The sequence below is a fragment of the Protopterus annectens genome, chromosome 7.part1 (assembly GCF_019279795.1).
Source record: "Protopterus annectens isolate FY-2018-M chromosome 7.part1, PAN1.0, whole genome shotgun sequence".
In the NCBI taxonomy this organism is placed as follows: domain Eukaryota; kingdom Metazoa; phylum Chordata; order Ceratodontiformes; family Protopteridae; genus Protopterus; species Protopterus annectens.
The window spans coordinates 255,091,728-255,107,701 of record NC_056740.1 but is presented as its reverse complement, the minus strand read 5'-3'; the positions used below and the strand labels follow the sequence as shown (position 1 = coordinate 255,107,701).

The following is a 15,974-nucleotide window of genomic DNA, read 5'->3' as shown; positions in this document are numbered from 1 at the left end:
CCAACCTGATACAGTAGCCCAAGAAAAAGAGAAAAAAGTAACATTGATCACTGTAACTGCTATATCCAGTGATACAGTGTCTTACACAGAGAGAGAAAGTCATAAAATGCATGGAGTTCCAGGCAGAAACAAGGGCAATGTGGAAGGGTACACAGACAGTAGAAGTAGCAACAGGAATTTACAGGCATATTTAGATATGCTACATATACATGCAACTCAGCTTGAATTACATGAGGAATCAGTTCTAGCCACCATCAAGCACTGAAACAATACTAATTTCATGAACTTTAATCATACTCTGAATTAGTTGTGTCTTTCAGCTTTTTCCCGGTTAGGGGTCGCCACAGCGGATCTCCAGTCTGCTAATGATTGGTAGTTGATTTTTACGTGCCGAGTTACCAGCCCTGACGCACAACCTTCAACGAAGGTACGCCCGTTCACGCATGTCTCCACACACAAGACGCTCTAGCTGAGAATCGAACCGGACAGCGTCTTACTGTGAGGCGACATCGCTACCGCAGCATACTCTGAATTAGTAATGGGGTCAAATCCCATCATGGTTTTAGAAACCCAAAAGACTTCAAAATGGGGAAAAAAAGCCTGTCCAGCTTGGAAGGAGGTGGAGATTGCTACTGTGCATCATGGAGGAGGGGGGTGACAAGCATTGCAGTTAGCAGCTGTGGTACAGAGATTGTCACAAAGTAACAACACTGCAGTTAAAAAGTAGTCTGCCATTCATGATTGAGAAGGTTACTTCTGTGGACTATATTATACATAAGATAGGAATGTCATGCAAAAATAATGTCAAAATGTATATTTTTGTTTACTACTTATTTTGCATTAGATGACTAGGACACTGAATGGAATGAAACCCATTTCTCAGTGAAGGCCAGGGAAGAAAAGTTTACAGTTAATCAAAGTGCACACAGTATGCAATTCATTTAGAAATGAAATACAAGATTTTTATATGCAATACATGTACAAAGTAATGCAATCAAAGAATTATAATAAATAAATAAATAAAATGTAACATACAATAATATGAGCATTGTTAGAATAAAAAAATAGCAAAAAGAAGCTGCTCCGGTGGAATAGAGGAATAAAGCCCGTCCGGGACTACTGGGTTTGATTAGAGGCTCAGGTGACTGACAAACCAGTAGGGCAGGGATAGGCAGTTACAAAGGTACTCCTTGTTGTGATCCTTAGTTGAGGACAGGGATATCGTGTTGGGGGTGATGTTGCCTAAAGAGAAGGGTCATGAGCTTGGTTAAGCTGCTAAAAAGGCACAGCAATATGCCTCCATTGCACACCAGGATGACACATGGGAGCAAAAAGTGCTCAAAACAAATAAATAAATACATTAAAATAGCAACATGAAAAGTTATAATGTGCTAGGTTTAATCTGAAGTTAAACCCAAGATGAGTAATAAAGTATATAAACAGAACAGTATAAAGCTAGAGATGAGCTTTAAATGTAGGGAAATAAAAAAAAAGAAATGTGGAGCGATAAGTAGATGTATTGAAGAAGGAAAGTAAAGATTCAGGATCTACAGAAGGAAGAGAAGTGGATGAAGTGTTGAGAAAGGTATGATGTGGGAATACCCTTGCTGGGGTTGCCCTAGGTTGAAGGTTGCTGGGTGGCCCCCAAACAGTGAGGTGGTACACTGATAAAGGGCGATATATACACACACATGCATACATATACACACACACACACACACACACACACACACACACACACTTTTTTTGTCTCTAGTCACCTGAAGAGGTGGCAGCTTTATCTGTTCTAGGACTGGAAATGGATAATACATAAAGTGAAAGCTAAACAAGAATTGTTTGTTAAATCTGTCTGGCATTATTACCTTCAACTGAAAACATTTTTTCCTGGGCCTCAACGAAAGTATCTCTTTCTCTTATATAACTTTTATTAAGTATACCTCTCAACAACTGTAATTTGTGCACAGTGCTATGCGTTTTGCTCTTCCAAGATTTACTGATAAAGTCAAACCTGTTTACGTACTCATGGATTAGTAAATAACCGAACAAAACCTATGCAAATACTTCTCAGCACCAATACAAAGTTTGATTATCTACATATTCAATCCTCAGCGATTTACCAGAAAAACAAACGATTTACATGGGGCAAAAGTATGAAGGGACACAATCAATGATATAGTTAAATAGAACAGGTTTTGAAGCAATATGCATTTTCCGAACTGTAAGAAGGATTAGCAGGGGCACGGCAAAATAAGAGACATTAAAAAGTTAATAGGACAACAGTTTTGTATCAACATACATCTTTTGACACAAAATCGACAATAACTAACACACCACTAACGTCTGACTGGCTTGCTAGTAAATATTTTATGAAGAATGCGGCAAATGTATAATTGGTATTTTTTAATTGGTATTACCCCGGTATCATTGGTGAATACTAAGCTAATTGCCCCGATAGGCTATTTAAGCCTAGCCAATAACCTAAAGTCAGATTGGTATTATCCCGGTATCATTGGTGAATACTAAGCTAATTGCCCTGATAGGCTATTTAAGTAGCCAATAACCTAAAGTCAGAATGAAAGCCTGCACGTTTTGTCTGTGAGGTGAAGATTTTAACCATTATACCAAAATCACAATTTAAGGCAAATCATTAGTTGTTCAGTACAATTGGGTATTCAAGTAACCGATCTGTGATCTTTCAACTGTCCGAAAAATTAAGGCAGTAATAGGGGGCAATCAAACTGTACTACTGCCTTTACATACTGAGCACTACGCAAACTTATTAGAGGGTCGATGCTCTCCATTATCGCCAGACTGTTTGTATTAGGGCACACCAGGATGCGCCACTCGCTGTCACAAGGGCCACCTTTATACGGTCAGACCTATTTTCAATTGTTGCTCTTAAAACAAGATGTGAGAAAAACAGTTAGCGCAGTGTCCATGGGGGAGGTTACACCTGCGCTCACCCCCCCCCCCCCCGGGGGCAGCCCTCCTTAAAAAATGTGTGTGTGGCCAACTTTCACTGACATTAACTTTGTAACGCTGGGCATCACCATTTCACATGGGGGAGGTTACACCTGCGCTCACCCCCCCCCCCCCCGGGCAGCCCTCCTTAAAAAATGTGTGTGTGGCCAACTTTCACCGACATTAACTTTGTAACGCTGGACATCACCATTTCAATTTCTTATAAACATTTAACTTTGAAAAAAGTACAGAATTATAGTAACAATTAAACGTGCAAAATACTTGTAACAGTCTCAATCAGGATGTCAAACGCATAGGTTCTGCCCAGTGCCCACATCTGCACGAAATACGATGGCGTGACCCAACACAAACAATCGTCAAAAATACATTCTGCTATTATTTTAAAACGCGAGTGCTATTGACTTATGCTCAAAAGTAGAAATTATGTCTCATGCTAGTTTTGTCTATAAACCCCCCAGCTTTAGCTATATACACAACATGTTTTTAATGTTAATTTCACACACAGCTAAAACTATACTTAAAGTAGTGAATGCACACGACAGCTAATAATTACACGCAAAGCGTAAGCAAAAAAAATGAAATTAAATAAAATCATCACACACAACAGCAAACAACAATGTAACACAAACGTTCTAAGCGTACAGCATTAAACTACCATCAAAACGCAGCGTTGCAAGCATAACAACTAATGATAGGTGGAATCACTTGTCCCGAGTTAACCAATCGGCGAACCTTTTCTTGAGCAATTGTTGCAACTAACGTATACATTGCAGCTCCAGGAAGTATATTGCAGGGTTGCCCCTGATTTTCGTGGATACCTTGTATTACACCAAGCAAGAAAAACATACCATGAATCTAGGGTGAGTAATTAACAGAAAGAAGTTTAATGGAGTTAAAACGTGTAAGTACTGTCAGTTACCAACATTGAAATGCTTTCTACAGGTACTTTCTTCCTTGTATATTGTAACTATCTTTCGATTGCAATTCACAGCACCAAGCTTTCTGGTAAATTCACAACATCTGTTTACTATTTCTTATTAGGTGGATTTTGTGCAAGTGGTTACATTAAAGTATTTGATGTGATCGATGTATACCAACCCCTTCTCCTTACTTAATGAAGAAGACAGCTACTTTGTCACCTTGCGTTGTTAGATCAAGCATCTCTTATTTACATTTCAAGGCAAAATTTCAGAGACCGTCATTGTTTCTTTTCTTGGTTGGCAGTTAACATGTATGCCTTTTTGAGGTTTCTGTACTGGGTTTCTTCTTTGTCATGTACCTTTATCGTCAAAAAGAATCAAATTCCATAAGAAAGGATTTCGCAGCACTGACATTAAAAATATGTTTGTCTTGCTACGTGTTTCCTTCCAGGTTTTGGTGGCACCTGAAGCTATGTGGGTTTTTTTCTTCTTAACATCGATTTTAGGCATGACTTAACAGGAAGGTTTGGAATGGCATGCTTACGTTACCTTACTTGCTTGCTCTTGCCTCTTGAGTTTAATGCCAGGTGAAAGTGTTCCAGGTGAAAGTGTTGTGTGTGATCAAACGTGATTGTTTTGGTTCAGTTCATTGATTTTAACTGAACTGCTATAGTATAGTTTGATTCTAGAGCAGAAACTTGCGTTCTTATCACACCTTAATGATCTCTGTAGCAGGGTTCGCGCAGGGGGGATTAGCTTGTAGTTCTTTGGCTTACCCACATACTGTTTTACTTTATTGCTTTGCATCCGGCAGGAGTATTGTTTGCTGTTTTAGTTGGGTCTTTTGTTCTTGTTTGTGGGTATCTCTGCAAAATTTTCATGTGCTTTGACTGCTAAGCTTGAAATACTTCCAAATGGTTAAGATCAGCAGTGTAATTCCATATAGCCGGCCTTAGGCATAAGGCAACTAGGTGTCCGCCTAGGGCGCTGCTCTAGCAGCGGTGCTTTTCCAGTATTTTTATTTGTTTTTATTTTTTTTATTATTTTTTTTGTAGTAAAGAAATTTGTTTCTTTAAAATGTGTTGAATGAAAACAAGACAAACTGAAGAATAAGACATGTAAGAAAAATGAAGGAAATAAACAATGTAGATGGAGTAGGTAGACTAGGATGGGGGCACTGGGTGGTGGTGGGGGTGCTGTGAAGCCCCTTTGCCTAAGACACCAGTTGGCCCAAGGCTGGCCCTGTGTAGTTCAACACCTCACTTTTTAGCTTAAGTGTGAAGTGGATCATCCTGTGATCAGTTAGCACCCTCATAAAAACACTGACCTTTCAGTCTGTAGTCTATACTTTTAAGAATTTGTTCTTAGGTGATTACTAAGGGTAATAGCACACATGCCTTTACAAGCCTAGCCAATAATACCTAGAATATGGCAATATTATATCTTCCCCAGTTATGGGATGGGGTAGTATCAAGGTAGTGGGTCTTTGGGTGTTGGAGCCCTGAGACATTTTACAGACTGCCTCTGTTCATAAGGGGCATGGGCAATACCCCAGGAGTGAATTTGTGGTTTCCCCATCCATTTAACCAAATTATTTTTGAAGAGAGTGAGGGATGCTCTTTGTTTTACAAAGATGGAAAGTTTATTCCATAGAAGAGGCAGCCTTTGGGATACAAATATGTCTGTCCGGCAAGTTCTGTTAGAGTCACAAATAAGGTCCATGGAACCCATAACCCTCATATAATTTTTTTTTGCAAAGATATAACATTTTCATCTGGGATGGATTAGAGAATGTCTTGTAAATCAAGCATAAGTCCCCTCTCAATAAACGATGTGAGATGGAGGAAAGGGCCTTTTGTCGGTTTGCATAAGACATGTGTCTTAGGCTTTGTATTTTTTTAGTGAGAAACCTCTGAGGCTGCTATAAAGACGTGCAAGTGTCTGGTTAGGTACATGCAGAAGGGAGCATTGTACTCCATTATGGGCTTTATGAGGGCTGAGTAGAATGGCACTATGATTTCCTTTGATCTTGATGCTAAGCCTTTACTTAAGTTGAGCCACACAGAAGGATTTCTTCATTACTGTAGCTACGTGGTGGTTAAAGTTTAGGTTACTGTCTGTCTGTGTTCCTAGATCTCTCAACTCTAGGTCTACTTTTAGAGATGTGCTGTAAGTGTTATAATTTGCAAGGATTATAATTTGCAAGGATATCTGATTTTACCAAAGGGTATGATTACATATTTTTAGCGTTTGGTATCTGACCATAGTTTTGGAACCAGTTTGTCATTTTTAGGCCTATTTGTAGAACGTCAACATTGTTTGGGGATTCAGTGATTGCTTCCAGTTTACAGTCGTCAGAAAACTTGGTTAGCCAGAGGCCCCCAACATTGGCCTTCATTTCAAAGAAGTGTATATCAAACAGGAGGGGGTCCAGTACTGAGCCCTGTGGGATACTGCTAGTAACAGGTTTCTTATCAGAATTGGTTCAGCTCTTCGGGCAACATGTGTCCTGTTTGTGAGCCAGTTGGCTGCCCATCTGATGAAGTAGGGATTTATGCCTAACTCAAACAAGAGGGGGTCCAATACTGACCCCTGTGGGATACTGCTAGTAACAGGTTTCTTATCAGAATTGGTTCAGCTATCCGGGCAACATGTCCTGTTTGTGAGCCAGTTGGCTGTCCATCTGATGATGTAGGGCTCTATGCCTAACTCGTTATGATCCCTGACTAGGGGAGGGGTTGTGTCAAAAACTTTAGCCAGGTAAAGATAAGCTGTATGTACTGTTTTATCCTCATCCATGGCCCTTGTGACTTTCTTGAGGAAGTCCACTAGATTGAGCAGGCACGACCTCCCTTTGACAAAGCCAGACTGGGTGTGATCCACTGTTTGTAGAGTTCCTATGTCATTGTTGATAAGGTCCATGATGATTCTTTCCATGGCCTTGCAGAAAAGACTGGTCAAGCTTATGGGTCTGTAGTTCCCTGGGTCAGTTGATGTGCCCCCCCTTGTGCAGAGGGATAGCTGTTGCAGCCCTCAATTTCTTTGAGACAAAGCCTGTCCAGAGGCACTGATTAAAGAGGGTTTCTAGTGACACAGACAGATTCTGTTTTAAGCTATTTAAGAAGCATCCTGGAATGTTGGTTGGACTCAAGGAGCCTGTGTTTTTGGGTATAGTGAGTGCAGTAAGGACCTGTTCTCTTGTAATGACAGTAGGGAATGGTTGCAGGTATTTCTTTGGGTGTGTTGGGAGCTGATGGTGGGGTGGGGTGGGGTAGTTTGAATTAAACTTGTCAGCTGCACATTGCTGAGTGGTTCCCCTGCACATTGCTGAGTGGTTCCCCTGCTTTGGAGAGATTTTTTTTCCTTTTGTTGAATAGCCTATTTATGCTAGGAGGCCACTAGGGTGTTTTTTTATTTTTGCCAGTAGTAGGTTTTGAGTTGGACTGGTACTGCCTCTTATATGCAGCTATGAATGTGGTTCATAGGTTCATACTAGGCTATCTGCCCTAGGGCATTAATAAGCCTAGCCAGAGTGTGTTTGGCTTTCGCCACCCATTTTAAATGAATTTTGCTATGCCCTTTTTCGAGGTTAGTATACTGTGCCTCTGTCTAACAGTGACACAGAAGTGATACCCGGGGTAAACCTACGATCTCCCATCCACTCTTCAAGATTCCTCTTGAAGAGAGTCAATGAGGGACTCTGCCTAACCTTGACTGGGATTTTATTCCAGAGTGAAGGGAGCCTCTGGGTTATGAATCTGTCCCTCCAGCGTGACCTATTTATTTCAGTGCTGAGGTTCAAGTCTCTCGCGCGTGTAGCTCGATGGGATTTGGATTTTCTGAGGTGCAGCATGTCCATTAATTCCGGGTTGGACATGGCTTTATAGGTCGGGCACAGATCGCCTCTGAGCAGGCGGTATGCCACTGAGTAGAGCTGGAGTTTCTTTAACTGGGCAGCATATGGCATCTGTTTGAGCCCTTTGATCCTCTTGGTGAGGTACTTTTGGGGTCTTTCCAGTTGCTGCAGGTGTCTGGTAATGTACATCCCAAAAGGGGCATTGTACTCAATTATGGGCCTGATGAGGGATGAGTAAAGAGGCACGATGACCTCCCCTGATCTAGATGTGAATCCCCTCATGATTAGGTGGGCTATATAAAATGTTTTTCTAACTACTTGGTTGTACACTGCTTTTGTGTACAACTCAGAGAAGATCTCTGTGTCATCCAGTTTTGGAAGGGTATGGAAGTTTAATACGCCAATAACCAGCGAAGCTTTGATACACCCTTTTATTTAACACAACCAGCTTGAACGAAAAACCAAAAATGTGATAAAGCACTCCGATAACCCTGTGCAATTCAATTAAAACCAAAAACAAATATAAAATGCGATTAAGCGCTTTCATCCACTCAATCGTGGACTTCTTCAGAATCGCATACTAACATAGTATAAAACATTTTATAGACTTTTTGGTGCCAACGTTTTAACAAAGATTTAAAGTGATATTCATTCTATTTTTTCAATACATCTCTTGACTGTCATTTAGTTCATATTTCAGGTATAGACTAATATACAGTATGTTCCAACCTACAATGCCAGTACTAACATATAAAATGAATTTTTTACAGTATAAAACCTCCTATTTTAGATGCTGTATAAAATGATATACTAGTAATGTCTAAATTGTAGATAGAAACTTACAAATACAGTGTATATATTATAGTATGATTGAAACCTATTGTGTATAATTGCCTTTCCACATGCATAGACCAAAGTAATGAGCTAAGTATCTAATTACACTTGTACAAGATTTGAAACATTATATAAACTACAATTTACACTATTTAATAGAGCACATATGTTTTATTTATTTAGAGTATTTATTCATACATATGCATTTTTTTAACTTGTACTTATTGGTTTAATAGTTTTGGCATATGTAATTGTTTATTTTGCTTTTATGCTTTTATCATACGTTATTAACACATGCATTTACATGTTTTTTTTTAAAAAATGTACGAGTGTAATTAGATACTTAGCTCATTACTTTGGTCTATGCATGTGGAAAGGCAATTATACACAATAGGTTTCAATCATACTATAATATATACACTGTATTTGTAAGTTTCTATCTACAATTTAGACATTACTAGTATATCATTTTATACAGCATCTAAAATAGGAGGTTTTATACTGTAAAAAATTCATTTTATATGTTAATACTGGCATTGTAGGTTGGAACATACTGTATATTGGTCTTTACCTGAAATATGAACTAAATGACAGTCAAGAGATGTATTGAAAAAATAGAATGAATATCACTAAATCTTTGTTAAAAAGTTGGCGCCAAAAAGTCTATAAAATGTTTTATACTATGTTAGTATGCAATTCTGAAGAAGTCCACGATTGAGTGGATGAAAGCGCTTAATCGCATTTTATATTTGTTTTTGGTTTTAATTGAATTGCACAGGGTTATCGGAGTGCTTTATCACGTTTTTGGTTTTTCGTTCAAGCTGGTTGTGTTAAATAAAAGGGTGTATCAAAGCTTCGCTGGTTATTGGCGTATTTCTCTTGGTTCACGTTAGTTGGATTGGTTTGCAGCATTTACATTACATATCTGGTTCGAAGTTTAATACGCTGTCACGTCATTTGATGTAATTGGTCTTACCAAAGTTCTTAAGAGGTTTGGAATTTGACGGGGGTTATAGGTTAATTGTAATACTAAAGGAGATCATTTTGTGGTCCTATCTTACCTGTGAGGAGTTAATGCATGGGAGGGAGCAGCAACCCCCATGTTCATGAGTACTAGGCTTAGGATATTTGTACCTCTAGCTGGGGAGCTAACAAGTTACTCCAGGGAGTCTGGATTGACAAAGTCCAAAAACCTCTGAGTAGGTGAATTATAGGTAGTATAAGTCTCCCATTTTATGGAAAAGTAGTTTAAGTTGCCTGTAAGTACAGTGTTATGCTGAGCGTTAAGATATTCCAGTAGGTTTAGGTAAGAGATGTGGCTTTCCAGACTCAGGTTAGAGGATCTGTAGATAGTAAGGATATGATATGGGGTCACACTTGTGGTTTGTTGTGCATGGAGCAGCTCGGGCAAGTTATGCTGTTGGACCAGTCTAGCAGTGTGTACTTGTCCTTTATGAACACTGAGACACCTCCTTCCTTTGTTTTATCCTGAGCTGAGGGGGATTGAAATGTATGAAAGGTATTGTAGCCATTGATAGCCAGGTTGTTTTCCATGTTTCTGTGATTGCATGTATGTCTGCATTCTCCAGGGCGAAGAAAGCTTCCAGGGAGTGCAGTTTTTTTATTTGAACTCGTAGAAGTGAGTGATTTTTGTTATGTTGTAGGGTTTACCAATTTAGCATTGCCTAAAAAAGGCACTATGGGGATATATAAAGTTGTTGCCAGTATCTGGAAGCCAAGTAGTGACAAGTGTAAACTATCTCTGGCAAAGCATCTTGGTTTGTCTAGCATGTCTCCCCAGGCTAACAGATATTGGATCCTGTTGCTGTGACCCCGTAACTAAGCCAATTGTTGGTCAGTCATTTCTTGCTGTTACTGTGGCATAATTTTTGGTTTACTACTGCTATATCTGTGATAGAACTGTCTCTTTAAATTCATGGGCTACCTAAATTATCTGGTACATAACACTGTACGTACGGCTTTTTTATGTCAAGGGCTTCATATGCGAATGCATAACAGTTGCCTGAGCCTTTTTTACTAAACACTGTGTACCTGTGTAAATAGTATAATGTGCTGCTACTCTTAACCCCAATACCCTTCCCGCCTGGATGATAATTTATTATTTCAGTTACTTTTACAGCACTTCTCTCTCATTCCCCTTTCAGAGACCTTAGTGTAGTAATCCTTTTGTCTCCATCTTTTCATTTAGTGACCACTGTCCCTGCAAATGGGTTCTTTTTCAGCCCCCCTATTGCTGAATCCCCGGCCATTGACCACATCTGCAGTGAAGAAACCAGCCACAAGGACTTAAGGGTTTTGAAAACAAAATAAGTTACTGTAGGTGTCTAGCTATGTTTTCCTCTTAGCCTGCAACTGTAGAAAGTACCTGGTATAAAGCAGAAACAACTGGCTCTACCCATGGCTAGGGACAGCAGCTGCTCCCCACCCTCCTTAGCTGTAAATACATTCCCCAATTAAACTTTTCCTTTTTAGTTATCAGTAAACCAAGTTAAAGCTGTAGCTGAAAAAAGGTAACCCAGTAGATACACTGGAATCGGCCACTTTAGAGGCAAAAAGGTTCTTAAACTGCCACTTTTTGTCTGCTTCAAACTAGGTATCTACCCAGAAAGGAGACAGCTGAAATCAGGTCTGTAGATTTTGTTTTTTGCAGCATTTGCTGCTCATTTTCTCCTGAGTGCAACTTGCTCTGCTCCCCCTCGCTTTGCTTGGGCACGCTCCGCTCATCTACCCTACCCCATTCCCACCCACCCCTATTCAATTACATTTATTTCTAGCCAACCACACCCACTGCTTCTCTTGCCCAATTAAAATTTCTCAGCACTCCTCACCAATTATCGACTCATAGGACACACCTTAGACACTTCCTCTACTTAAGACCATATCCCACCTTGCGTTCACTTCCATAATCACCTCTTCTTACTTCATCACACTTTTATTCAACCAAAATACACTTACCAACCAATACACACCCACCTCATTCTTACCATACTCACTGACTTTCTACCTCTTCTTACTTCATCACACTTTTATTCAACCAAAATACACTTACCAACCAATACACACCCACCTCATTCTTACCGTACTCACTGACTTTCTACCACACCATGCCCATCCTTCATTGTGTAGCACTATTCACTCTTAGCACCTTGTCCTACCTTACATCTTGTCACACAAACTTAAGTTACACCCAGCACACTTACTTCCATCACCCATGTAATCCATTCAAGGTTAAACCAATTACATTTGCCATTAATCCAGCTGTCTACAACTACACAGCTTTAGATTTCACCCCCCTCAAATGGTTCCCCCAATATACTACCCTACAGGCAACCATGCAATACAATAAACTAATACTCAAATACCTAAAGAACAACTACTTAATAGCCATCCTACTCAGTCTTAGTGGAGACATTCACCCCATCTTTGGATCCTCACCCTTTCAGGACAACACAAACAGTGTTCAAAACCACTCTCTTAATATCCCCAGAAAAAAAGTAATGATCTACTCATAATAAACTTAAATATAAGAAGCATTTTAAACAAAGTACAGGAACGTCATCCAAGCCTATCTCTACACTCCCCTGACATAATCCTTCTGACAGAAACCCAGCTCAAATCAGATATCCTTGATGATGAAATTCTTTCCACTGGCTATAGCATTCTTAGGCAAGATAGGAAAACAAAAAGGGGTGGCAGTATAGCCCTGCTCTTCAAAAAACATCTTACATTAGAGAGGGTTAACCTTACCCCCCCCCCCCAATATCTCCAGCTTAGAAATACTATTGGCTAAAATAAAACTCAAACAAAATAAAAATATCAACATCATAGGTACCTATATTCCTCCTGGCAACAACATAGACAAACTTGAAACCATCCTACAATGGTCCTCCAATAACCTCCCACAAGAGATCATTCTACTAGTGGACTTTAATATTAACTGGTACTCCTGCAACTCTGACCACCCTACCACCCATATCAACCTCTATGGCTTTACCCAATTAATTCAAACCACAACAAGGTTTGATAAAACTACTAAAAAGGAAGCTATCCTTGACTGGATTCTCACCAACTACTCCACACTTTCCTATAGTTCTGGTACCTTCCCCGATTCACTCAGTGACCACCTCCCAATGTACATTATACGTCATCAGGCAAATCCTACAAAAAAAAACCCATCAACTTACCAAATTCGCAGCACCAAAAAAATTCAGGCCTCAAGATTTCATAACATCCCCTAAGCTCTGCAACTGGAAACTCCTCAAAACCTTATCCCTGTACAGTGCAGTCGACTACTTTTAACACCACATTTTTAAATATCTTAAATAACATGGCCCCTATCAGGACAATATGAGCAAAATCTAATTACTCACCTTGGCTCACTAAATGGACAAAATCGCTCCTAAAATAAAGGGATAAAGCAAGGCACAAATGGACCCACAAAAAATCAATAGTTACTCACCAAAAGTATCTCCAGCTAAGAAACAAAGCCAAAACCAAAATAAGACTTGATAAGAAGAATTACTATACTAGCTTACAAGCTAAATACCAAAATAATCCTCAAAAGTTCTGGACCACTTTAAATAAAATACTAAGACTCCTCAACCAACAGCAAGTAATCCCCTAGAATGTATTGCTACCCAGCTTAATAAATACTTCATTGACTCAATCAAAACTCCACATCACTGCCCATCAACCTAAACTTTGTACTAGGTAATAACAACACATTCTCCTTAAAATCAGTCCCAACCCACAACATACACAAATACTTGCTCAGGCTAAAACCCACAACCCTGGCAGCTGACAACCTACCCTCAACATACTTAAAAATAGCAGCTGAAGCCATCTCCTATCCAGTTTCCCTACTAATTGACCATTCAATATCCGAGCAATGCATCCCCACTCTCTGGGAAATTTCTCACATTATACCCCTACACAAAGGAGGTCCCTCCACCAACTTCTCTATCGGCCCATAGCAGTCCTATCGGCCCATAGCAGTCCTATCCCTCTATCAAAATTCCTTGAAAGGTGTTCACATACAAGTACTTAACCGTCTCCTAGACAATAAATTACTTACAAATACTCAGCACAGCTTTCGCCCCTACCGTAGTACTACCACAGCCTTTATTAGCTTCACTAACACTATCAGTCAACTTACACATAAAGGTGAGCTAGTATCAGCAATCTTTTAGACTTATCAAAAGCCTTTGATACAGTTTTTCATAACAAACTGCTGACTGCCTTGTCCAAACTGAACCTAAGCTACTCCACTATAGCCTGGTTTCAGAACTATCTCATAGATCGGCAACAAGCTGTACAGTGGAACAAAGCTCTTTCTCCCTTGCTACCAGTGACTATGGGCGTAACTCAAGGGTCTTTTCTCGCCCCCCCCTCCTTTTTAACCTGTTTACAAATAAACTCCATAATGCTACACCTCTAGCCACCCTTGTACAGTATGTAGACAATTCCACTGTCATAAGTTCTACCCCAACTCTACCTGAACTACAGAACTTAACCCAGACATCCTTCAATGCTACTGAATCATGGTTGGCAGATGCCCAATTAATCTTGAACCCAAATAAAACTAAACTTGTGCTCTTCCACTCCTAAATTCAAAACCCAATCCGCTTACTTCAACATCACATCCAGTATTAAGACTTTGATCAAACCAGTACCATCCACCCAACTTCTGTTTGTTGATCAAAATCTGAAGTTCAACTTGCACATTGCCCAGACCGTAAAAACAAGTACACAAGAAAATAGGTACCTTGTACAGATGCAAAAACTGCCTAACCACAAACTCCAAAATAACCACAGCCAGAACTCATATTCTGTCAACTTTACTATACGTCTCACCCATCTTTACCAACCTCTCCAAATCAGGCCTAACCAAGCTAGATGCCTGCTATAATAAGATAGCTAAATTTGCCACTAGTTGTTCTCCTAGAACCCATCATTGTAAGGCCCTAAGACGACTATCTTGGTTAGAACTACCCCACCAACTCATCCTCACACAACTCTTTACCGGCCACCAAATGTACTATAAACCCGGTAAAACATTGACTCTCTTCAAGAGAAATCTTGATGAGTGGATGGGAGATCATAGGTTTTCCCCGGGTATCACTTCTGTGTCACTGTTAGACAGAGGCACAGTATACTAACCTCGAAAAAGGGCATAGCAAAATTAATTTAAAATGGGTGGCGAAAGCCAAACACACTCTGGCTAGGCTTATAAATGCCCTAGGGCAGATAGCCTAGTATGAACCTATGAACCTATGCAAACATCAGCTCTACAAGGCCTCCTCAATCCCCCCACAAGCACCCGTCCACTAAGATCCACTAGTAAAGCTCTAATTGAAGTAACCAGGAGTAAAAATAGCTCGGGTGACTCTCTATACTCCTACTACATTGCTACACTGTGGAATGCCTTACCACTTGAAATTAGAACTATAACTAGCTTAAAAAACTTCAAGTATCACATTAAAGCCCACCTCACGAATTCCTGGACTTGTACATGTACTGGGCATGGGTAGCCCAAACCATGGAACTAGTTGATTTTTAAAATTTAAGTGCATATGTAATGAACATTTAATTTAAGCCATATGACTACCTTATGTTGTTTTTTTCTTTCTTACTGTTAATATCTGCCAGATCTTAAGTCTTCAGTTTCCTATGCTACCTGTATATAAGACTTCTTCTTTCGGCTTTTCCCGGTTATGGGTCGCCACAGCAGATCACCTATCCGCTCATGATTGGCAGTGGAGTTTTACGGTGTTGAGTTGCCAGCCCAGCGCCCAGCCTTCCACAGAAGGCACACACTCACACTCATACCTAGGGCCAATTTACAGTGCCCAATCCACCTACAGCATGTCTTTGGGATGTGGGAGGAAACTGGAGCACCCGGAGGAAACCCACACAACCACAGGGAGAACATGCAAACTCCGCACAGAAGGCACCCCAGCCAAGAATCGAACCGGAGAACCTGTTGCTGTGAGGCAGCAACACTAACCGCTGCACCACTGTGGCCGCCCCTACCTGTATATAAGACTAAGTATCGTAATTGCACTCTCATTGTATACAATGTCACTACCTGCTACTACTTAGTCTTCTAGAAGCATTGTTACATAAGATTATTGGTCTTGTCTCCCACTTGACCTATTTATTCTGTTTTAGTTTTTTTACCATTGTGAATGTCTGTTACTATTTTTTTCTTTATTGTATGTATTATATGATTTTCTTTCTACTAACATAATAGTCTACTAACAATGGAGCTTTCCTCCCCGGGTCTCTGCTGCAAAAGGGTTTTATGCCCAGTAGGACTCTGCCGGTAAACAAATGTAAAATAAAAGTGTACTCTGCCTAAA

At 40.0% G+C, this 15,974-nt stretch overlaps 1 protein-coding gene across 2 annotated transcripts in view; it reads left to right on the top strand.

Moving 5' to 3' along the window:
- Positions 1–3,720: 3,720 nt before the first annotated feature.
- CCDC66 (coiled-coil domain containing 66) overlaps positions 3,721–15,974 on the top strand; it is a 1,871,188-nt gene continuing 1,858,934 nt past the window's right edge. For both annotated transcript variants that reach the window (XM_044078704.1, XM_044078703.1), the window contains exon 1: positions 3,721–3,842. In XM_044078704.1, the coding sequence (XP_043934639.1) occupies positions 3,832–3,842 (11 nt within the window). In that variant the 5' untranslated portion in view covers positions 3,721–3,831. The remainder of the gene's footprint in view (positions 3,843–15,974) is intronic.